Here is a 23,776-nt window from a genome sequence, read left to right on the forward strand (position 1 = left end):
TGTGTGTGTGTGTGTGTGTGTGTGTGTGTGTGTGAGAGAGAGAGAGAGAGAGAGAGAGAGAGAGAGAGAGAGAGAGTGAGTGAGTGAATGCTCTGGGGCACCCAGGGGAAACCTGCACAGACTTTCCTGATGAGCAGATGTCGCCCTTTCTATGTGACAACCACCTAATCGCCACTTCCCCTCGCCAAGAAATGGGAAAGGCATTTTGCGTTTGGAAAACCGAGCTCTGCCACATGAAGCGGCTCACGAAGGGCTGTCTCCCCCGAAGTTCACATGAGCTTTCCCCATCTTCATTTGTTTTTCTTAAAGATAAAAACCACACGGCCATGTTTGTACTTAGGTCCGGTTGCATAGCGAGAAGGAGGTCTCACTTAGGCCATTTCAACTTCATTATACGTAAGTTGTGTTGTAAGTAGTCTTTGAAACGCGGTAAGATGTGCAGCCAGTGTTTATTTTTTTATACTTTGGAATATTCCGTCGTTTATTTTAAATCGTGACTTCTGCTGGATGGGTGTTTGACCTGCAAAATAATGCCGTCTTCAGGAACTCTCGAAAAGCAAGAGGGTGCAGTGAAGTCTCAGACCCCCTCCCCTCGAGCAGAGCGATGGCGTTAGGTGTGCAATTAAGAAAAAAGCCAAGGGGAAGTTAATTCTGGGTGGAGCAGGTATTTAAAGGAAGCATGGCCATCCCGAAGCTTAGATCTCCCGACAGAGCTCTGTAGCCTTTTGAAAGCATTATCAAATCACTGCGTTATTTAATTTTGTAGCAAGGCAAATGACAGGTTACTTTTGGCTCCACTAAACGGACAACCCCAAGCTCTTGCAGTGCTCAGAAAGATCAGAATGCCCAAGTAGGATGTCTTGGATGAAGAGAGAGAGATTGTAAGGGTTGTATCCGTGTGCGTGAACTTTGAAATGCCATCAAAGTTCTCAGCGGCTGTGTGTTAGGTGCGCCATTTACATAGAGACAAATAGAACCGTATGTTTCAATGTGGCGTTGCCCCGAAGATATATCAAAAACACACGTCTCCCCTCCACTCCAATTTTCTTATGATTCACTTGAGTTTCAGATCATCTAGGGCACTGTTGTTCCTCTTAGTTTTCCATAGGACAGCTTCAAGTAATACAGTAAGTAAACTGTAAAATTTTAATGAATACCCTAGTAAGCAGTTTTCTTTCTGGTTGTTAGGAACTTGCACTCTCTTAAACCATGGAAAACGAGAGTGTTATGGAACATCAAGGTAGATCCTCTACTTCTGTTAGAAATAATCATCATCATGAATTTGTACACCATGGGTTTCTCTTGTCATGTAAAATTACAGTTCAGTTGGAAATGTTGGGAGATTATGTCTAATTGTAGGAAAACTCTGAACACTGCCACACGTTATTCATAGCAGTAAATCTCTTTCACACACACACACACACACACACACACAGATATATGTAACAAAATATGCCGAGGAAAGATTCAACGTAACATATTGATTGGACATGTACAGGTAGGCAAATACGTCCTTTGCAGGGGATGGGACCCTGAATTATTTCATTCAGGTCTGATTCGGGAGCGTCCCAGCTGCTACTGTCCTTTATAAAGGAAGCCCACTTATTATGCTTTTGAAGTAAGATTGTCTACCACAGCTGGACTGCACATGAGAAAGGTTGCAGGGAGAAAGGAGGCAGTGTTGCTGTACCCAGCTGGGCCTCAGAACGTTCTCTTACCAGATCAGTTGTGTGCATGCTGAATACATTTTTGCAAAGTTTTTAATGGATTTAATACAATTCTTATAAATTTTGTTAAATTGCTCTTACTAAAATGCGATGGAAAAATACATTTAAGCATACCAGATTTTTCTCAGAAGGTCTTGTCTAATCTGGTTGAAGGTTCTGACCGTTTGACAAAGGCGGGAATTTGCTTTAGGACCTAGAGAATGCCTCATCTCCCAAGTCTGTGGTTTGGGACCTTGTATTCAATACAACACACAGATGATAGGCTCACACGCGTGGTATAGATAGGCCACAGGCGATGTGCACTTCCCAGGTGGCAGACCATATTTAACTGCCTTTCTCTTCCACCTAGAAAGCATGTGCAAATGCAAATTACCGAGACTATTTCGATAGCAATAACCTTGAATCTCATTTCTCTTATGGTTACACAGAAATAGTTTTGTTTTGTTTTTTAATTTTTATTTATTTTTGAGAGAGATGGAGTGAGCCAGGAGTGAGGGTGGACCGGAGAGAGAGGGCGAGAATCCTAAGCAAGTTCTGTGCTGTCGGGTCAGAGCCCAACATGGGACCCTGACCCATGAACTGTGAGATCATGACTGGAGCCACAATCAAGGGTTGGATGCTTAACCAACTGAGCCACCCAGGCTCAGGAATAGTTTTGGGTGTTTCTTAGTGATAGTTTGACTTTGATAGCCAAGGGAAAAGAGCAAAAGATCCCGGGCTGTATTCTTGAGACTTGCAAATTCACTGCCCCCAGCTTAATTCTTGGCCTCTGAATGAACATACTGATTTTGGAAACGGTAAAGGGAAGTTCTCTAGGAGCCCAGCGGGGGAGGGGGGGGTGGGGGGAAGGGAAGGGAAAAGTAAGGAGGCCTGGGAAACCCAGAACAAAGGGGAATGTTTGCCTCAAGGGAAGTGTCAGAATTGTACCGTTTTATCCGTGGTGTAGAAATTTTGTAACCATGTGGGTCCATTATTCTGTTGATTGCATTTGCTTGCATTGTGAATCCTGTAAGACAAGGACATGCAGTTTTTGCTTTGAAATAGTTAAGCATGAAAAAATCACGTTTTATATAGGTACCAAGACGTTTACCATTTACGAGGCATTTCGGCCCTTCCTAAAAATTCAGGTTTTTCTCCCTGGTCCCTGTGTTTTTATTCTGAACAACTCCCTGTAGCATTTCTCCTAGCCCAGATCTGCTGGTGTTGAATGCTTGGTTTTCTTTTTTCTGAAACGTCTTGATTTCCTCTTCATTCTCGAAGGATATTTTTCACTGCATAGAGGATTCTGGATTGACAGGTCCGTTTGTTTTCTCAGCACTTCAAAGATGTCATGCCATTGTTTGTGGTTGCCATGGTATTTGATGAGAAGCGCATGGATGTTCAGATGATTCTTTCCTGGTATAGAATGTGCAGTTTTTCACCGCTGGCTTTCAAGATTTTCTCTTTTTCGTTTGTTTGTTTTTTTTGTTTTTTGTTTTTTTTCAGCAGTAGGACTATGACATCTCTAGACGTACGCGTGCATGGGTGTGTGTCTTCAACCTGTTTGGCTTTTGCTAAACATCTTTAGTGTGTAAATTCATGTTTTTCACGAAATTCGGGATGTTTCAGCCATGTTCACATTTGTTTTCTTCTCCATTCTCTCTCTGTTTGCCTTCTGGAACTCCACATACCATACCTTGGACCTTTTGAGGTTGTCCCCCCTCCCCGCCTCCCCCCAAGTCCCTGATGTTTTGGTGCATTTTTTAAAGTCACTTTTTCTCTTTAAGTTGGGTAATTCCTGTGCATGTATCTTCCAATTCGCTAATTCTTTCCCACTTCATATCACCATTCTGTTGTTAAACCCATCCAGCAAGTTTTTTTTTTAATTTGATACATATATTTTCCAGTTCTTGAATTTCTTTTTTTTTTTAATTTTTTTAACGTTTATTTTTGAGACAGAGACAGAGCATGAGTGGGGGAGGGGCAGAGAGAGAGGGAGACCCAGAATCTGAAACAGGCTCCAGGCTCTGAGGTGTCAGCACAGAGCCCGATGTGGGGCTCGAACTCACGGACCGTGAGATCTTGACCTGAGCCGAAGTCGGAAGCTCAACCGACTGAGCCACCCAGGCACCCCATTCAGTTCTTGAATTTCTATTTCGTTCTTTTCACATTTGCTATTTCTTTCAGATCTACCTTTTCATTTATTACAAGTGCCTTTTCCCTTACCTCATCGAACACCATCGTAACAGCCGCTTTAACGCGGTGTCTGACACTTGCGACCTCTGGAATTGGGGGTGGCATCATTGATGGTCTTTCCCTTGAGAATCGGTCACATTTATACAAGTTCTGTTGCGGAGATCCTGGATCCTGCTTTATTCATCCAAAAAGCATTGATACTTTTCTTGGAGCAAGGCAAGCAACTTGGATGGATGGAATGTGCAAACGGCCTCGCAGTCGGTGTTGGTCAGCCCAACCCTCGTCCAGCCCGTGTGGCGTTTAGCTGGGGTGTTTTGAGTCTTCTCCCCGCATGCCTGGGTGAGGGTTTCCCGGCGACTGGGCAGACTTAATACACAGAACTTAAGGCTCCTGTCCTCCAGCACCCTCATTTCCAGGATTTCCCCTGAACTTTTCACACCTCTGGTTACCCCTGTTTTGCCCTCCATTTGATCGGGCCGAAACCTGTCACAGGTTCTCTGTGTGTTCACTTTCCCCACCACGTAGCAACTGTGATGGGCGCTCCGGCCAAAGTCCTGAAAAGCAGGAAAGTTAGCCTGGGTTAGTCCCTCGTTCCAAATGTCAGCTCTCCTCTTAAATCCTGCCTGCCTTTCTTTGCTCTCCAGAACCTGCCAGGGGTTGTTTGCTTCTCTTTTGTCCTGAGTTTATATTCTCTATCTGCAGGGGGTCAGTCTGTTAAGAGCTTGAAACCCCAGACCAGAGACCTCATCTTTCCTGTGGAGATTTACATTTTGAACTAATGGTGCCATTTCTCTACCTCAGGCAGAGATGGACGTCTTGGGAACTTTTGCTAGAATTGCCTATTTGCTGTTTGTTTGTCTGTTCAATTCAGGTAATTTAGATAGCTTTTAGTACCTATGTGGTCCAGGTGAAGCCAGCCTTCCAATGGGGGACCGCTTGGGCTTCAGCCTCGGCTACCTAATTATAATTTGCAATTACCTAGTTATTTATTATTAGCAAATTGTTATAATTAGCAAGTCACGTGAATCCTTGGCTTGTAGCCTGAGGGGCCTGGCCAGCCCCAGAGTTCCTTTTCAGGATACAAAGTTTCTTTATATCCTTTATGTAAAAGTTCTTTATATCCTGTAGGCCTCTGGTCATCTGCTACAAGTAGCTTGAAGTCTCTGAATTAATCCACTTCATAGAATTCAAGTGATTAATTCCATATATTATGTGGTAAAAAAGGACCTTCTGCCACTGGAACATGTGGTCATGTGCTGTTGATTATATTTTCCCTTTATATCTCTATCTCAGCTTTCCTTAAAAATACCCAACCCCTAGGGGCGCCTGGGTGGCTCCGTCTGTTGAGCGTCCAACTTCGGCTTGGCTCATGATCTCGTGGTCCGTGAGTTCGAGCCCCGCATCCGGCTCTGTGCTGACAGCTCAGAGCCTGGAGCCTGTTTCGGATTCTGCGTCTCCCTTTCTCTCTGGCCCTTCCCTCTCGAGCTCTGTCTCTGTCTCTCTCTTTCTCTCTCAAAAATAAATAAACATTAAAAAAAAAAATACCCAACCCCTTCTTTCCCTTATACCTCACTTTTTCCTGGGCACAAATCACTAACTGAAAAGAATTATATATTATACATATATTTTAAGTTTATTTGAGAGAGCAAGCATGGGTGTGAGTGGGGGGAGGGGCAGAGAGCAAGAGAGAGAGAGAGAGGGAGAGAGAATCCCAAGCAGGCTCTGCACCGTCAGCCCAGAGCCCAACGTGGGGCTCCATCTCACAAACCATGAGATCATGACCTGAGCCAGAATCGAGTCAGATGCTTAACCGACTGAGCCACCCAGGCACCCCTGAAAAGAATTATATCCTTAATCTGACGTCACGTTTAAAACACACTTTTGTTTGTTTCTTAGGAAAAAATGCTGCAAAGGGTATAAATTTGTTCTTGGACAATGCATCCCAGAAGGTACGTAATGTAAAAGATTATGTCTTCCACATTGTTTGTGACTAATCGCTAGGTGTCTGTAGAGTTCCGATGTACGTAGAATGTACGTGGATTACCTGCGTGTGATTTCAGTTTTCTTCTGGCATTGGATTCTTCTAGTACACGTAGCACGCTCCAGCTACGTCGTTCCCCGACAGGTACACCTATATTGAGTAATTCTCGTATTTCAGGTTTTTTTAAGCTGAAGAGGCTATCATCCCGTCATCAGCATTTCATACACAGAGCACACACGTCCTCCTGACCTCTGTGTTTTTCACATGCTGAACTCAAAGCCCCTCCAAACACTCTGCTCAGCCCAGCACTGAAGGCGTAGAGCAGTGGGAGCAGCAGGTGCCCGGCTCTCAGGGCATACCCACCCTCAAGCTGGTGAGATGGGGTATAGATTGCATGGAGTCAGACCTGAATTCTAATTCTGGCTGCTGTAACAAAAATACCATAGTCCGGTGCCTTACACAGCAAACGCTCATCTCTTAGTTCTGGAGGCTAAGCCAAAGACCAAGGTGCTGGAAAACTCCACGTCGGGTGAGAGCTTCCTCGTTCATTGACTGCCATCTCCTTGCTGTGCCCTTACGCGGCAGAAGGGGCAAGGGAGATTCCTGGGGGTTCTTTTATAAAAGCATCAGTCCCATTGGTGACGGCTCTACCCTCATGATCTAAGCACCTCCCGAAGGCCCCCACCTCCCAATACCGTCACCTTGGAGGTTAAGATTTCGACATACGAATGTCAAGAGGACGCAAACGTTCAGTCCGCAATACAAATCCTACCTTAGTTTTTGTGGGAAAGTATTTGTACTTGGCTCACGGTTGTTTTAAGAATATTACCACATGTTGAGTACTTGGAACGGAGGCTGGCTCTCATTAAGTGCTTGATAAATAGCGGTTGCTGCTGTTGTGTTTAATAATAACTGTAATATGTGCGGTCGAGGCATTCGGGGCTGCAAGTGGTTGGAGCAGGCGCACAGCACAGAGAACCAGAGCAGTTCGAGGTGGTCTCCAGAAGGAGGGGGAGCCGGCTTACCAAGGAAGGCTTCCCCCCCGGGGCCTACACAAAGAGGAGAAAGAGAGCTGCAAAGGATTCCCGCGCTGATCCAGGAAACACTAAGCCCTGTCTGGAGAGCGCGAGATTAGTGTGCCTGGGGCTGGGGAGAGGTGGGAGGGTAGTGAGAAAGAGGTTTCTTCACCGTCACCCAAGAAGCCAGGTCTCTGGAAGAGGGCTTCTGGAAGACCAGAAGCCCAGCCGAGCCAATTCAGGCTGCATTATCTCCTAGAGAACAGGCTCTTTGTCAGAAATAAATGAATCCCTCCCGTGTGTTGCTCTCTTCGGTGAAAGGGTGGAAGAATTCACTAAACCATAGCTGGGGAGAAAGCTGCTTTAGGAAGAGTGGTTAGGAAGTCACTTAACATAACGATGGTGTATGTGGCCTTGGGTCTTCCCGAGACAGACTCGTCTCACTGCCAGCCAATTCTGTGGGTTAGAGCGTGGTGGAAAGCAACAGCAGCAAAGGTCCAAATAACTGCATTCGTGTGTCAGCCAGCTTGTCCCAGTCCCCAGCTGTGTCCTTTATATTGCAATTGGGCAGATACTGAGAAAATTAAGTTGGGACCCATCACTTTAAGATCTCAGCTAAAGACCTTGCCCAACCTGATTAAAAGCGGGTTACGTGGGCACCACATACTTAGATCTTCTTTAAATGTTAGGTCTTGTGGTTTCAAACATCAGAGCCTACAGGCAGCGCCCCTCACCCTCAAGTGAGTCTGTGACACCTGTGATTAACGTAGCCTCACCATAATAACACTCTGTTCTATTGCTTTCACTAGAACATTTAAGCGTTTTAATCTGTGGGAGTACGTCTGTGTGTGTGTGTGTGTGTGTGTGTGTGTGTGTGTGTGTGTCTGTCTGTTTTACTAAAGATCTCTTGAGTCATCAAGGTTTCTGTCACCAAGAATGCAAAGTATAAATGTAGAACTTCAGAAAAGACACGTGTGTCAGTTAGGATTCTCCAGAGAAACAGGTTCATTTTAAGGATTTACTTGGAGGCTGGCAAATCAAATGTCCGTAGGGTCGACCGGAGACCCAGCAGAAAGTTACAGTTTGAATCAGAAGGCCATCTGCCACCAAAATTCCCTCTTCCGCGGGGGAAGTCTTTTTTTCTAGTAAGGCCGTGAACTGATTGAATGGGCCCATCCACCTTTTGGAGGGCAATCTGCCTTATTCAGAGTCTACTGATTTAAATGTCAATCCCATCTATTAACAAAAACAAAAAACAAAAAAAAAAAACATCTGCACGGAAACATTTAGAGTGTGTTTGACCAAATATCTGGGTACTGTGGCCTACCCACATTTGACATATAAAATGAACCATCACAGGTGGTAAAGAGACTGGAATGTTTAACCAAACCTGCTGAGTAGAAGCTGCAATTTAAAAGTTGTCTCCTATTTGTTGCTCTAAGTCAAAAATCAACAACCTGTGGGCCAAATCTGACCCACTGCTTATTTTTGTACATAAAGTTTTATTGAAACACAACCACACTCACGCACTTGAGTATTTGTGGCCGCTTCTGCCCTACCACAGCAGAGTTGAGGGATGCTGGCCAACCAGATGAGCTTTGCTACGCCCTGCTGTGTTATTTTGATTGGCCAGAGTGATCGAGGAATCTCATTTGTTCTAGTCCAACAGTTATTAATCGAGCATAAACTGTAGGAAGAGAGTAGTGCCAGTTACTCTAGGGGACACAGTCCTTGCCAGATACCCAAACAATCGTCAGAGCGAAGCCATAAAGGAAGCAGAAGAACAGGGTGAAGCTTTTGCTGTGGGTCAGGCACGGTGCTTCATGCGTCATCCGGGTTTACCTTCGGAAAAGCCCCCTGAAGTCGGTGTTCTTGTTACTCCTCTTTTACAGGTAAGCGACTTGAGGCTTAAAGGACCCGAGGTCACAGAGACAGTAGCCGAGCTGGGGGGGGGCTGGCTCCAGAACCTGGACCCTCCACCACGAGGCTGCATGGCCCCTACAGTGGGGCCTGCTACAGGGTGTAGGCATTCAGCAAACAAGGCAGAGCACAAAACATCGGGCTGACAGACCCACCCATCCCGCCTTCCTGTGTGGCGGGCGAGCAAAGCCAGGCTTACTCCGCCTCCAAATATCGTTTATCTATGTCAGCGCCCGGGGAAGAGAGCGCAGTGATTGAGATGCTGGATCTAGTCTGGAGGTAAAAATGCAGCCTGAGCGCCCGACTCCCAGCCGGAGTCCCTTCAGAGGCTCGTTAAATACGTTTGTCAGGACTGCGCGGAAGAGATGCTTTAATTCTTTTCAAGTTAGGAGGGCATCCACGCCAGTTTGCTCGGAGATCTCCAGCCACTCGACCCCACCCAGCCCCTTCTCGGCACGTGGGGTCCGTCCTGGGCACACACGGCTACAGCACACTGGGGGGGCCCAGCTCTGCAGTGCCCACACCGTCTCTGTTCCCAAGCCCCACTCACACTCCTCCTGCCCCCGCCTGACTGCCAGCCCCTGCCCTCCTCACACTGTGATGCCCCCGCCCCTCACCAGGCCCGGCCTCTCTTTTAGAGTGCATCCGGAAGAAATCCCCTGTCTCTACCGCAGCTGGCGAGAGAGACAAAACAGGCCCCCAGGTAATGCCGCGGGGGCCCGGCCGTCTAGAACGTCTTTGCTCTCTAGATGAGGGACAGACACCAGGGGGCGAAGAGGTGACCCGGGGGAGGATCACGGGTGACGTTGGCATTTAAGTGGCCATGCTGAGCACTAAGTTACCTGTTGTGCTACACAAAGAGTTCGTGCCCGCCCACACACGGCTGGCCACGCTTCCCAGGTCCCGAGCAGAATGCAGCCCAGAAGGTCTGCTCCAGACCCCGGGCGCGGCGGCCCCGCCCCCAGCTGCTGAATGACTGAGGCTGATGTGCGCTCACGCTTGTCTGTTTCAGATTACGATGTGTGTGCCGAGGCTCCCTGTGAACAGCAGTGCACGGATAACTTTGGCCGAGTGCTGTGTACCTGTTACCCGGGATACCGGTACGACCGGGAGAGACACCGGAAGCGGGAGAAGCCGTACTGCCTGGGTGCGTTGCCACCACACGTTATCTTCCAGCTCCTGGGGGGATGATTCTGTCCTCTGCTGGACACTCTTCGTGGGTGGGACCAGCCCCCAGGAGCCGCTTTGATCTTTGCTTCTTCCCTTGTGTCCCGATACCCAGATGGAGCTGTGTTAGTACCAAAGCTAGCGGGCACTGGCTTTCGTTGTGGTGGTTTTTTTCATTTTTTTTTAAATGCTTATTTATTTATTTATTTTTGAGAAGGGAGAGAGAGCATGAGCAGGGGAGGAAAGAGAGGGAGACCCAGAATCTGAAACAGGCTCCAGGCTCTGAGCTTGTCGGCACGGAGCCCGACGCGGGGCTCGAACTCACGGACCGCGAGAGCATGACCTGAGCCGAAGTCGGACGCTTGACCGACTGAGCCACCCAGGCGCCCCTCATTGTGGTTGTTTAAACCAACTGCGGCCAAGGAGTTCTTCAGGGAGCCAGTACCAGTCAGGTCCTAACAGGCGGTGAGACATGAGGGCAGGAGAAGGGGACCATCGTCAAATGAAAAGCAGAGCGATGTCACACAGAGTGTAAGCGGCCAGAAATGTTAAAAGCACAGACAGGTTAAGAATCCACGTTCTCTCGGAAGACTAGGAAGAGAGGGCTGGGAGCCAGGAAGAGACCATGTGGCAGGCAGGTTCAAGTGAGTCCGAGGGAGCTGAAGCCAGCCACCTGGAGCCCAGCTGAGAGGACTCAGCGCCACCCCTCGCCACCAGCGGGCTCCTTCCCCCATTGGCTTGGCTTTCCAGCCGCGCACTTTGCAAGTCCCGGAGACAGGTTGATGGGAATTGTTCCCTGAAGCCACGTGTTTCGGAGTGCGGTCAGCCTGTGGCTAACCTGTCTCGGAAGCATCGGGGGTTCTTGCTTTTGCAAAAAACAACGATCCTGGCCTCGCCTCCAGAGCCTGAGGGGCGGGGCCGGGTTCTGCATTTTACACAAATGCCTCGAGTGACTCGCGTGCACGTCAAGTCCGAGAATCAGCTGGAGGGTGAACTGAGGAGCCAGGCAGACGGTCCCAAGTGGAGAGTAAATGAACTGTGATGAGTGGCCCCTCCTCCTCTGCCCCAGCGGGGACCCTAGCAAGTACCATTTAAGAGAAGCTGCAGACAGCAGCCTCCTGGCTTGTCCCCAGTGGCACCCCACGCTGACAAAGAGGAGGATGGAGACCACCAGGTGAGTGCAGCCGGGACCACCGGTGCCTCTTACAGAGACTGCGATGCGCCATCCTGTCCTTCCGCGGTCCCAGGCGCGAGGGCTCTTCTTTGAGTTTGTGACAGCCACGGTACCCTGTGCTTCCCATATGGGGGTCAGCAAAAAGAGCGTTCTGCTCAGGATTCCATCTGTCTCTCTCCTTTCAACCTTGCCCTCCCTCCCCTGGACAGTAGAGGCAGCTTCACGCCCAGGTCAAGGGCGGAGAAGGGCTTGTTTGATGGGCTCATGGCTCGTTTCCGCAGCTCACGGGCGGTCTGTCTGGGTCATTGACGGCACCGAAATTTCCTGGGGACAATTCTCTCCGTTAGACCCATCGTGACTATTTTCTTTCACCCGAAGTGGCTTTTCTTCTCCGGTTTCATTACATCTCTTAACTGGGAAGGAGCCATGGACCCAAACTTGACCTTGGGTCACCATCCTGCTGCTCAGAACCCGGAGCCGTAAAGGGGAACGTAAAAGCCCTCGGCACACCTGGGTCCTTGTAGAAATTCATGTCTCTGATGCCTGCTTTTCCATGTACGTTGCTCTCCATCATCTCATTTTCTCTCCTGATTTGCCCGGTGAAGTGTTTCGGGCAGGCATCGTTCGTGTTTTGTAGGTGGGAATTTTGAAGGCTAGGCACCGGTGGGGGGGGTGGGGGGGGGGGGGGGGGGGGGGGGGGGCGGGAACCAGGTCACATGACTTGGTGGTGGCAGGGCCACAATGGATCCCCATTACTGATGGGCTTGTCACCATGGTGACCCTGCCTGAGGCACTCCCTCGAGATGGCTCCTGTTTCTAGCGTCCTGCTTCATTCCAGCATTCTCGGAGGGAGGCTGGCAAAGGGTCCCCTGCAGACGTTCACAGGAAGGCCAAGCCCAGCGTCCCCCTGTCGTTGGAAGAGAGTTCTCTGAAGCGGAGCCTTCTCTGCCTTTGGTCCAAACCCAGATATCGACGAGTGTGCCACCAGCAACGAGACACTGTGCGCCCACATCTGCGTCAACACCGTGGGCAGCTACCGCTGTGAATGCCGGGAGGGTTACATCCGGGAGGACGACGGGAGGACGTGCACCAAGGGAGACAAATACCCCAACGACACTGGTGAGTAGTCCAAACGAAGCCACCCCAGGAGGTGGGCAGGCCCCCCGGGAGACCACTAGCATTCCTCCGGGAGCGGCGGGCAGGAAGGGGCATTTACGCGACTGGCAGGTGGCATCTGGGTGAGAGAGGAGGAGGACATCAGGTCGAGCCCCAGCGGAGCAAAGCCTGCCAGCAGTGAGGGTTGCGAGCCTGGGTGTATTTGAGGAAGCTCCCCACCAAGTGGAGGCGCTGTGTTCCCGCCCCAGTCAGTAGAACTTAGCTACGTGCTTGGACCCACCTCAGATGGGCAGCGAAGGGGCCAGAAACCCTGTGTTCTCTCAGAGAAAGGGTGGAAGATCGACAGGAAACCTTCCCATGCCCGGGAACCACGCACATCAATGCCGCCTGAAGCGCAGTCCGTGCCCTGTACCTGCCCAGATGCATTTGTAACCTGGTTCATCATTGGATAAAAAGAGAAGTGAGAGCGTTGAGACGTTTTTGTACCCATTCGCTAGACGTTGTGTCTGAATCCAAAGATCTAGGCTGGCAGGTGGTCTAATTTTCCTAGTAATTGTAGTTTTCTAGAAAAAAAATTTCGAGTTTCGATCGTGTTTTGCAAATACGGTCCATGACGAAGCGCTGCAGTGTGAGAAGCGGGCCTTCACGGTTTGAGAGGCTCATGTACGTTATGTCAACCCCGTCCCACTGACCTGTCACTCGGGGATCCGATCAGCCTGGATGTTGGGTCGCTCCTTTAAGTTTGGAGGAAAGGAGCCCCTGTGCTCCTGTATCCAACACTCCTAGGCCGGGAAGCCGCTCCCGTAGTCCTGTGCTCAGGGCCCAGCTCTCCCCGGGCCCCCTCGGAAAGGGAGGTGACAGGACCCTGTCTGTCCGGAGAGGCTGGCTGGGCCATGGGCATCTCGGAGCAGGGAGGGGCTCCTGGGCAAAACCCATGTACCGGGACATGCAGGGGGGTGAAAAGGCCAAACAGTCTGGGTGCTCGGGAGGTCGTGATTCTTGGGTGTAGCCTGAAATACACAAAGGGGTAGAGGACCGTCGCCATCCGCTGAGGGCAGCGAACAGCTGGGGAGCAGCTGCCTCGCATGGAAAAACTACAAAGGGAAATTCTGAGAACAACTGGCTTGAGTCGTGAGGAGGCCACCATATACTAGAAGTAGATGCAAAGTCTCTTTGGGGCCAGCCCAGGATTGGGCAATGTGGAGTAATTTGGGCTTGGTGACACTTTGGAAAGCCTAAGGCATGTGGGGCCGGGGTGCCCAGAGGTGCTTAAAAGCAGGGGTAAGCAGCCTTTTTGGCCTAAGGGTTGATTGAGGAAAAGTGTTGGTGGGGCTTTTTTGTTTGTTTAGTTCAAAATTAAAATCACTTCCTTTTTGTCCCACGGTGAAGGTGGTGGGGGAGGGGCACAGCGTGTCACTTACCTGTTTGATTATCTCCTTTACTGGAAGGAAGGAATCCTTTGGAAAATGAGATGTGGCCTTTCAGCCGCTGACATGTCAATTCTCGGGCCACCTTGAAAGTTAGCAACAAGAAAGCCGCTTTCTAATTTCTCTTTTTGGAATTGGGCTTCCAGCTATGCTCTGAGCCAGGGAGCCGGGGCCTGTGAGCCAGGAACCTGGCAACTCCATTGCCTCCTTGCCTTAATTTATATCCGGGTGGAATCTGTTTACTTGGGCATGACGGGCAGCGCTGAGCAACGCAGTCTCGAGCTTTCCCATCAGAAGTTGCAACAGTAGACGTTTACTGCTGCGTGCCAGGGTGGGATTCGATGCGGGGGCGGATCTCCAAAGAACAGGACCTGGCCTCACCCGTGAGGGTTCCCGCCCAGAGACCCGGCCTTAATTAGCAGAGAATTAACCAGAGAAGCTGGACGGAACATCCAGAGGCAGGGCAGGACTTTATGCGGACATGAACTTCTTCTCTGGTCTCGGGCTCCCTCCCTGTGCAGCACCCTAGGGAGAGCTCTTGCCAGAGTGCAGGGACCAGGTGGGCCTGGTGGGAGACGCTCACCTCCTCCCACCTCGTGTAGACCCAGATTGGCCCAGCAAGAGCAGGGCTGAGGCACAGGAACGTCACCATTGTGTCTTCGCAGTTGGCAGTCTACGGAGCTTATGTTTTGTCTTCAGACCGTAGGTAGTCCTCTGTCTTCTTCCCCGAGGTGCAAATTGTACCACTTGAACATTTTTTGCGTGGCACCCAAGAAGTGTTAGTGTGAGAGATCAAGTTCAAGAGATCAAGAATTCTAAAGCGGTGAGCAGTTTGGCTTCTACGGCTGAGAATTCAGGGAGAAACTGAAGTGGTCGCAATTGTAAGGGATGGACACGTGCTACGTTTCGTGCACCGTCTCTAAGATTCCTTTGATTTAAAGGCGGACCTCTTCTGACCATCTACTGCCGCGGTTCCCCCACGTTGTATTCTCTTTCTTTAGAAATGTCTGCGTTCGGATGTTTGGGAAAGAACACGTTACTACACCCACTTAAGGGTTCATGGTGCTTGTGCACGAAAAGCTCGGAGATTGCCTTTTTCAGAAATGTCAATTTTGATGAAGCCTGAATGTCCCCCAAATTATTTAAGTTTATTTTGAGAGAAAGAGCACCAGCAGGGGAGGGGCAGAGAGAGGGGGCCGGGGGCGGGGGGAGGGGTAGAGAGAGAATCCCAAGCAGGCTCTGCACTGTCAGCCCAGAGTCTGATGTGGGGCTCAGACTCACGAACCGTGAGCGCGTGACCTGAGCCGAAATCAGGAGTGGATGCTTAACCCTACTGAGCCACCCAGGTGCCCCTCCCCAAGTTATTTTCTTAAGATAATCCCTATGAACATCTCACAGATGATAGTGTCCTCTGGAGATTACCATTTGGAAAATCCTAACTCATTAACATCAAAGGCCTAAGCTCCGGGGTTGAGCTTGGTAGGTCATCTGGTTAACTTTTAGGCAAGGACGTCTTCATCGCTAGACGAAGCGGCCAAAGTCCGGAGGGAAGCCTCTTGCTGCAGACTACAGAGCATCTGATGAGCCAGGACGGGACTCCTCTGTCCTAGCCTACGGAGAGAACGTTTGTTCCTGTTTACGGTGACCTTAAATGGGAGCCGACTTTCCGTGCGATTAGTGAGAACTGGCTGGAGGGTATACTGCTGAGCTTTATCGGGACATAAAACTTGTTGCACAGATAAGCCTAGGCTGCAAATTCTCTCTCCTCTCTCTTCCTCCTCCAAATATAACAGCTACCAATACTTTAAAAACAAACACACACACACACAAAATACCAAAGCTTCAACCTCACCGTCTGTTGAATCACAGTCCCCTGCCGCGGGCTGCCGCATTAGAAAAGAATTTCTCAGGGTTTAATTTTCAGTCACCGGTGCCTGTTGGAGTCACCACACCCGCGACACGGGACTAGCATTTGGTTTTCGTATTTTACTAAGAAAAACATTCCAACGGCAGTAACCGAGAACGTCAGGAGGGTAGGGACGGAGAGGAAGAACTCTCATAATGAAAACTATGAGAGGGGACAGGCGTGTCGTGTGCCCTGTTAGGGTCCTAACCCGAGTGACGGGCCCCGGAGAAGGTGGGGCCCTGATGGCCCTGGCAGCGAAAACAAGCGCCCCGGTTGTGTCTCTTTGACAACCGCGATGCCGTGGAAAGTTCCTTGGCTTGGAAGCCGGGAGAGCTGGCCCGGGGCTGCTTCAGTATCAACCGCGGAGTGTCGCGGGGCAGGCCCCGGGCCTCGGCTTCCTGCTGTGTAGGAAGACAAGAGTGTGGGACTGGGTGAGCCCCGAAGCCCCTCTTGCCCTCCCTCACCTTTTCCATAACTTGCTGCGATGCAGCATAAGTAATCTGAGCCCGACCGGCCCGGTGAGCCCTTCAGTCCTCGCCGCTTTGCCCTCCATCTGTGCGAGCGCCAAAGCTCAGCGGCGTGGCCAGCTTCGACACCTCAACCGAGAACTTTCCTTACGGTATCTAAAAGATGAATAACGAACATCCAGATATTTGGCCCAGCGACGGGGAAAGTTAGCCGGATGAGCCCTGCGTCTGGAACAGCACAGCCAGTCTAAGCAGCTTCGTCTGCTGTGGACTAATTAACAAAACGAATATTTCATCATGGTTCAGTGTTTTTCATGAAGAGATAATGATCATTGGGTATAAACACATGTGATCTAAAATCTCCTTTCCCCATTCCCCCCCTTTTTTTTTTCCTTCGCCTCGTCCCATGTCTGTGATGTTCTAGCTGGAGGAATTTAAAAGTCAAACACAGCCTCAGCTCACTCTTAGAAAAGCATGTGGAGAGCAGAAGGGGCGGCCTCGAAACTGCCCCTGCCGGTTGAAGGGTGGCCGTGTACACACAGGCACGGTGACACAAGCCGTCTGGCTACCAGACAAGAATGGCGGGCCGGTTCAGACACTCCAGGGAGTCTGTGTAGCACCGATGGGGAGACAAATTTAAGGACACAGTGGCTCCGTGGTAATTAGCTTACTGCTCTATTTTTCCCCTTGTGTTTACTTTCCGATAGACTGCGGGACCCCCGGCGTCCCTTATTACAGTTCAAAGTGTCAGGGACGGCCAGGTGTTTCATGTAACTTTCAAGCTCCACTAATCCATAGATCAGTGGTTCCCCCCGGGGAGCTTTAAACATTGCCGATCCTGTTCCCTTGCTGCAACCCCAAAATGGGTGGGGTGCAACACAGTGGTATTTTTTTTAACCCCTCCCCCTCCCCCAGGTGGTTATCACGGGCCAGCAGGGTGGAGACCGGCTGCCCAGGGCCCAAATCTGCACCATCAGCTTTTCAAAACAAACCTCCGTTGGCTTGTGACATTGCCCACATGAGACATATTGGGAACATTCTCTAGTTTCCCTTGAGTTTCTTGAGATCTTCTTCTTTCTACTGCTTACGATGTGTATCGCCGACAGTAGTAAAAATTAGAGCTACATGCCCCCATGTGGCTAATCAATAATAATGCACCTTTAAAATCTGAACTGGTTGGAGCAAAATGTTAAGTAACCCCTCCCTTAACAGGGGCTGCTCACAGTTGGGGATGTTCGGTGACCACAGCGTGAATTGAGAGGTCTGAAAACATGCAGAATCAGAGATGTCTACGCAGACTTCTAAATGAATCGTTAACGCACGCACAGGATGGTTTTACCTCCACATTTGACAAATTGCGGGACAGATGAGCCCCAATTCAGAACAGATTGCATGCTCCAGGCCTACACACGCAATTAGTTTATCTTCAGACCATCTGAGAGCTCCTCCCAAAGGGTGATGTAAGGAACTGTTATTTTGTAAGGAACTTCCTACCGATAATAACATTTATAGAGCACTTGCCCTGTACTGGGCCCTGTTCTAGGAACTTACAGGTGTCACTTCATTGATGCCAAAGCAACCGAGGTGATCGAGGCTTTTGTCATTTTAATATTTGAGGAATGTGCCCGGAAGCTGTGGCCACCAACCCACTGGGTACTAAGTGGCAGCATCGGGATCCAAACTCTGATCATCTGCCTCCACCAGAGCCTGGGTTCCTTGCTACTATGTCAGTCCCTGTCTGTAGAAGATTGAAAAATCCTTTGGACACAGTCTGTCTTGAGGTCTGTGTTCTGATAATTACACAAAGGGACAGAGAACAGACCAGGCGTTTTCCAGGTGAAAGTCCCTCGGCAGAGCTTATCCCCAGGAGTGGTGATGGTTGAACAGGCAGGTGCTTCAGGGTCCCTCGGAGGACTCTGATGGAGCTATGCACTAGGACCCGCTCCCAGGATTTCGGATTTCTGAGAGCAGGTTACATGCTGCTGCTGGCCCAGCAGTCACACGACGACCACTGTCCTGAGCTCCGCCTGGCAGAGAGCTCTCGGGTGTTCTAAACGCAACTCCCAACACCAGGCTCACTGCATCCCCCCGATGCCACATTCGGAACCTGCAAGTCCCCAGCCTGTGTACCCAGGGAGACCTGAAGCAAGTGACGTTTCCTTATCTGGAAAGGAAAGATCGAACCAAAGATACATTGCTTCTAACACTCTGTGATCTAAATAGAGTCTAGAACCTGGTAGGGAGGCTTACTCTTCTTGTGAAAATACCAAGTCACCTTCATCACACCGGCACTTGGAAAAATCAGCCGAGTATATAGAAGCAGAAATGGAAAGACGGGCTTCTAACTCTTGTTCACGGCGGCCTGGCTCTCCGGCAGGGCTGGTTCCTTACAAGGCGGATCACAAATTGTTAACTGGGCATCCTCGATTGCTTTGCATCCTCACGGCGTCACACGGCCTGGCGAGTAGCAGATGCTCTGGAAGTGGATAAGAGGGAGAGAGGGAGGGATGGGTAAATGGATGGATGAACAGACAGGTGGATGGGAGAGAGAAATGGATGGGAAGCAGGGATGGGACTGTATGAATTGGCCAGTAGAAGGGCTGGAATGGGTGGATGCTAGGTAGGCAGAGAGGATGTCCTCCAGCCGTCCTTCCGTACTAACAGACCTAATAAACCTGCAGCTGGGGTCATCTCTTTATGCCGGGGTCCACCCTTCTCGGCCATCAGCACGCCCAGGGTTGGTCAGGCTTCAGGCCTTCACCACCAAGTGCTCTCTTGCGTGGAAATGCCCTTGTGTCGCTCTTTTATGCTGAAGACTGATCTAAGTAACTGGATCTCCTCACATGAGTTCAAGTTCTGTAAGCAAGTAGGACTGTAAATGGGTGCATTAAACCTGGCTAAAGAGCCCAGAGGAAATTGCCTGATTTGTAGAAAAGGCGTTGGGCTCCGATTCGGGATACCTCAATTCCAATAGCCTACTTCAGCGGACTTGCGAGATGGCTTCCAGAAAGTCACCGGATGTCGGTTTTCCCTCGTCCTGTTTGCATTAATTTCTGTCCTTCAAGGATCCTGGGACTACCAGGCAAAAGGAAGCAAAGGGCTGGAGGGGTCCGAAGACTGAGCCAGGCACCCTCTCCTGTTTCTTACAGCTTCTGTGCCAGCTCGTGCACAGACCTCCCCTCGCTCATCACCGTAGTATCCTTCCAATGCTGTGGTTCAGGAAACTGGGGCTCACCGAGGCCGGATAACTTGCCCAGGATTCCTCAGCTGGTCCTCGACAGAGCTGGGCTGTGGACCCAGGACAGTAGCGCCGTGGGGGCCTTGCTCTTAACCGTTCCATTTTGCCACCTCCAAGCAAAGACCTCCGTCCTCCTAACTCGCTCATTATTACACAGCTCTAATGTGGGTCCACATCATTCCCCAAGCGTACGAACTGGCCGTGCGGGTGGGGAAGTCACTGATAGGACGGTTAGCATGGGACGTGGGAATTGACGAGGTGGCCCCGTACACGTCACGTACACGTAGGTGGATTTAAAAAGAGACTGCCAGGGGCACCTGGGTGGCTCAGTCGGTTGAGTGACCGACTTCGGCTCAGGTCATGATCTTGCGGGTGATGAATTCGAGCCCCACATCGGGCTCCCTGCTGTCCGTGCCAAGCCCGCTTCGGATCACCTGTCCCCCTCCCTCTGCCCCTCCCCCCCCAGGCATCCTCTCTCAAAAATAAACATTAAAAAAATGGCATTAAAAAAGACTGCCACCTTCCTGTGGATTCACGTGCATCTCCCAGTCTTTCAAAACCTAAGCTAGAGGTTTTGGTAACTTAGAGACTGAGCACTGCTTCGCTGGCTTGAGAAGTGTGTTCCAAGCAGGGGCGCTCCAAGCCTCAGGCTTCTGTGAGGGGCAGGGACCGGGGGGGGGGGGGGGGGGGGGGGGGGCTCTGGGCCCCCCCCCCGCCATGCGGCCTGGGGTAGTTGCCATTTTGCCCCCCCCCCCAAGGCCCACCCCACCTCCCAAAGAGCAGAAACGCCCGCCACCACGTAGATCACCGAGCAGGGGGACTGACCCCGTTGGAGAAAGCAGCTGGGCTTGGTGAGCAAGGTTCGTGTGAGCGTGGGCTCTCCTGACGCCCAGGGCGGCCATCTGTTTCCCAGGTTTGCCATAGAGAGCCACCAACTAGGCAGCTTAAAGGGCAGAGATGTATGATGTCTGTTCTGCAGGCTACAAGTCTGGGATCAAGGTGTCGGCGGGGCTGTTTCCCTGCCCCGTGCCCCTCTCCTTGCTTCTGGGGTTTGCCCGCGGTCTTTGGCATTCCTTGGCTCCTGCTGAACCTACCTGATCTCTGCCTTCACCTTCACGTGGTGCTGCCCCGGGTGTGCCTCGATGTCCTGAGTCGTCCTTTTTGTAAGAATACCAGCGTCTGTCTGTTTGCCTCTCTCTCTCTCTCTCTCTCTCTCTCTCAAAAATAAACTTAAAAAAATAATTAAAAAAAATACCAGTCACATTGATTCCAGGCCCGGCCTGTGACCATATGACGTCATCCTAACTAATTACGTCAGCAATGACCCTGTTTCTGAATAAGGTCACATTCTGAGGCACTGGGGATCAGGGCTTCAACACACGAAGTTTGGCAGGAAAACAGTTCAGCCTATGGCACGCTATCTCACAAATATTTTTTGAGCAGCCACTGTGTGAGCTATGGGCAATTCCAGTCCTCAGGTGGCTTACACTCTGGTGCTGGGAACCACTCTGCAGAGAAGTCTAGAATATGCTGCCTGACCGTAGGACTGTGGTATCTCTGTAGAGAGGGAGGACAGGCTTCATGGAACATCTGAACTGGGGCTTGATAGCTGATGGGTCTCCGTGAACGGAGGCAGCAAAGAGTGCTTCCCAGAAGAGGGGAATAATAAAAGTACACGAGCCTAGAAGGACAAGAAGGGACCTAGAGGGACCCCAGCTGCGTTCTAGATCGCCATGGTGGTTCTCTGCACACCCAGCCCAACCCCAAAAGCTTTCTGAGCTCGGCACGTTTGCCTGTCCCTGGGTGTCAAAGTGCCCTACCCGACCCCAACGACATATTCACACAGCCTCTCGTCCCACAGACACCTTTCACACACAGCTTGGGGGTCTGCACCCGCTCATCTCAGCGAGATGACCTCTGGTAGCCAGTCTCCCCCCGACCACGCAGGCTTGTGCAGCCCATTTCAATGCCCGTAAGCTGAGAGTTGGGTGAATTTGAGGGTGAATGGTTGACCGCGTCACTGTTCAAGTCACCCACTCTTTCTTTCCCAAATACAATTTCACAAAGAGCTCTTGGAGCTTCTGATGCTCTACGAGACAGCACTGGGACCCTTCCAGTGGACAGCCAGACTGCCTTCCCCGGTGCCTGTCCCATTTTACCCCAGGCACATGTGTCCAGAGCACCTGGCACGTTTTCCATCCTGGCCTCACATCTCCCTGGGGTGGGTGCTCAGCCCTGATCTGTGACTGACACGCGCGTGCACACACACACACACACACACACACGCACCTGGCCTGTGCTCAAACAGCTGGACTGTCAGGGTTGTTAGAGACCAGTTTTGTGAGCCCTGCACGAGAGTCCCATTGCCTGAGCTTGGAGGATAACTTAAAGCAGGTGAAATGTTGGCCCTTGGATGGGGTGGGAATGTGACTCATGTCACATTGGCAGATCCCACCTCCTGAAAGGCACTGATAAAAGGGCCGTGGTTCCCACGTTCACGCGTGAAAGAGGCAGATGCTGGGCTGCCTGAATGAGAACGGCTGAATCCAGAGGTTTTTTTTGGGGGGGGGGGGCCGGGCCCGGCGGGGTGTCTCTGTCTCTCCCCTGACCTGAATGTGCGGTCAGTGACCTGAGCACTGTAAAATTGCCAGCCTCTCTCCCTCGCACGCCCCCGCTGCCAGCCGATCCCCCTGGGACTGCCCTTTGTGATGCTGTCTCTCTGGGTCTGGGTGTCCTCCAGCCTCCCAAGCCGACCTGAGCCCGCCTCCTCCCACAGGACACATCGAGAAGTCTGAGAACTCGGTGGAGGCCAAAACCTGCTGTGCTACGTGCACTGAGTTTCACCAGATGAAGCAGACGGTGCTGCAGCTGAAGCAGAAGGTACGTGCCTGTTACGGTAGAAGCAGCTGCATAAAAAGAGGACTCCGGGCAGGTAAAGACGAAGAATGTTTAGAAACAGTAAGCAAATAAGGTGTCGCCCCCAACTGCCTTGAGCATTCACTGAGGCTGGTGCCATCTAGGTTTGAACTTGGACTTAGCTTTGCCCGCCCACCCTTAGGGCTGACAGCTAGAGGGCGACAGGACGGCCAAGGCAAGGAAGGGATTGATGAGGTGACCGGTACAGCAGGCCGCGAGGAAGGGGTATGTGGTGAAGACGTAGGCAGGAAGAGCTAGGATTATTGCAACTTTGGGTCAAATGAACCACGTCCAGACACATGGTCCTGGGACAGACTCACCCAGCTTTACTCTGTCTAACGTGTCGACTACGTTTTACGATAGAGAACATCCTGTCTAGAAACTTCCACAAGCTGACGATGAATTTCTGTAGCAGCTTTATTTTTTCACATTTAAAAGCTATGGCCCGTGCTTTGTGTGGGCTGCGTCGCCTTGGAAAATAGCTGTTTGGGTACCTCGTGTCAACAAGAATGAGAATTGACTCATTCTACAAAAGGCTGCCACATATGCCTCAGAGAATATCAGATTTCTAGTAACGTTGTTATGCTGTGAGTAATGGCCCCGTGATGGATCTAGTGACCTGATTTCTCGAACAACTGTCCTGGACCCAGATCAGTGCTATTTATTACATCTAAGGTCGGTCGATTTCTCCAACTTGTCAGCGGCTCAGAAATCGCTCTAATGCTGCTGAAACAAACGAGGATCTGTTTATATATCCTGTAATCATGGTCCCAAGTGGCCTCTGACCCAATAGGGAGAACCAGCAGAACACTTTGTAAGCGTAGCAACATAAACACAGAGATAGAAGTGCATCCCACACACATCCTCAGGTTAAACCTGGATTGATGTTAATGTTTACCGAGCAAATCCAGAAAAGGGCTCACGGAAGAAACTTTGTGTTGCACAGAGGACTGGGCTTGCGGGGAGGAGTTGCTCAGTATCTCAAGACCTAAAGCTACACTCTGCTTCCTCTCCTGGGTAGTTAAAAAATCCAAGAACCATAGGGAAATTTGTTTTCCAGCCTGGACAATCTTGAGAACAGTGCGACTAAATCTCCCAAGTTGTTCAGAAACGCAGTTGCTAAATCAATATCCGGCTTTGCCTTAGGCTCTGTGGCTTTCATGAAACGTACGTTCTGTGAAAGAAATATCTAAACAGTTGAAAATTTTGTGTCACAATACCCACCACCTCTAAAGACCTTGTTGTAGAGCTCATACAAATCCAATAGCAAGTACTTCCTAGTGCTTTGGTGACTCACATGGTACCTCTCACACACTTAATACTCCAGTAACTCGCATGCACTTAGTACTCTGATAACTCACAGGTTAGCTCTCAAATATTTAGTACGCCAGTAACTCGTGGTAACTCATACACTTAGTAGTCCAGTAACTCATGCAATAATTTGCATGCACTTAGTACTCCAGGGACTCTCATGTGGCAACTCTCACGCACTTAGTGCTCTGGTAACTCATGTGGTAACTCTCACACACTTAGTACCCCAGTAACT

At 50.5% G+C, this 23,776-nt stretch overlaps 1 protein-coding gene across 6 annotated transcripts in view; it reads left to right on the forward strand.

The window, feature by feature from the left end:
- CCBE1 (collagen and calcium binding EGF domains 1) overlaps positions 1-23,776 on the forward strand; it is a 246,388-nt gene that overhangs the window by 188,724 nt on the left and 33,888 nt on the right. For 5 of the 6 annotated variants that reach the window (XR_005791565.1, XR_005791567.1, XR_005791566.1 and 2 more), the window contains exons 3-6: positions 5,799-5,851; positions 9,832-9,966; positions 12,127-12,279; positions 22,091-22,194. Coding sequence is in view for 3 of the 6 variants with exons in the window: in XM_040478665.1 (XP_040334599.1) it covers positions 5,799-5,851; positions 9,832-9,966; positions 12,127-12,279; positions 22,091-22,194 (445 nt within the window). In the remaining 3 variants the exon portion in view is untranslated. Of the gene's footprint in view, positions 1-5,798; positions 5,852-9,627; positions 9,746-9,831; positions 9,967-12,126; positions 12,280-22,090; positions 22,195-23,776 lie in introns of those variants that run through there. The other variant, XM_040478664.1, reaches the window with a different exon arrangement.

Source organism: Herpailurus yagouaroundi, unplaced genomic scaffold (genome assembly GCF_014898765.1).
Source record: "Herpailurus yagouaroundi ecotype Mexico unplaced genomic scaffold, PumYag 142, whole genome shotgun sequence".
Lineage (NCBI taxonomy): Eukaryota > Metazoa > Chordata > Mammalia > Carnivora > Felidae > Herpailurus > Herpailurus yagouaroundi.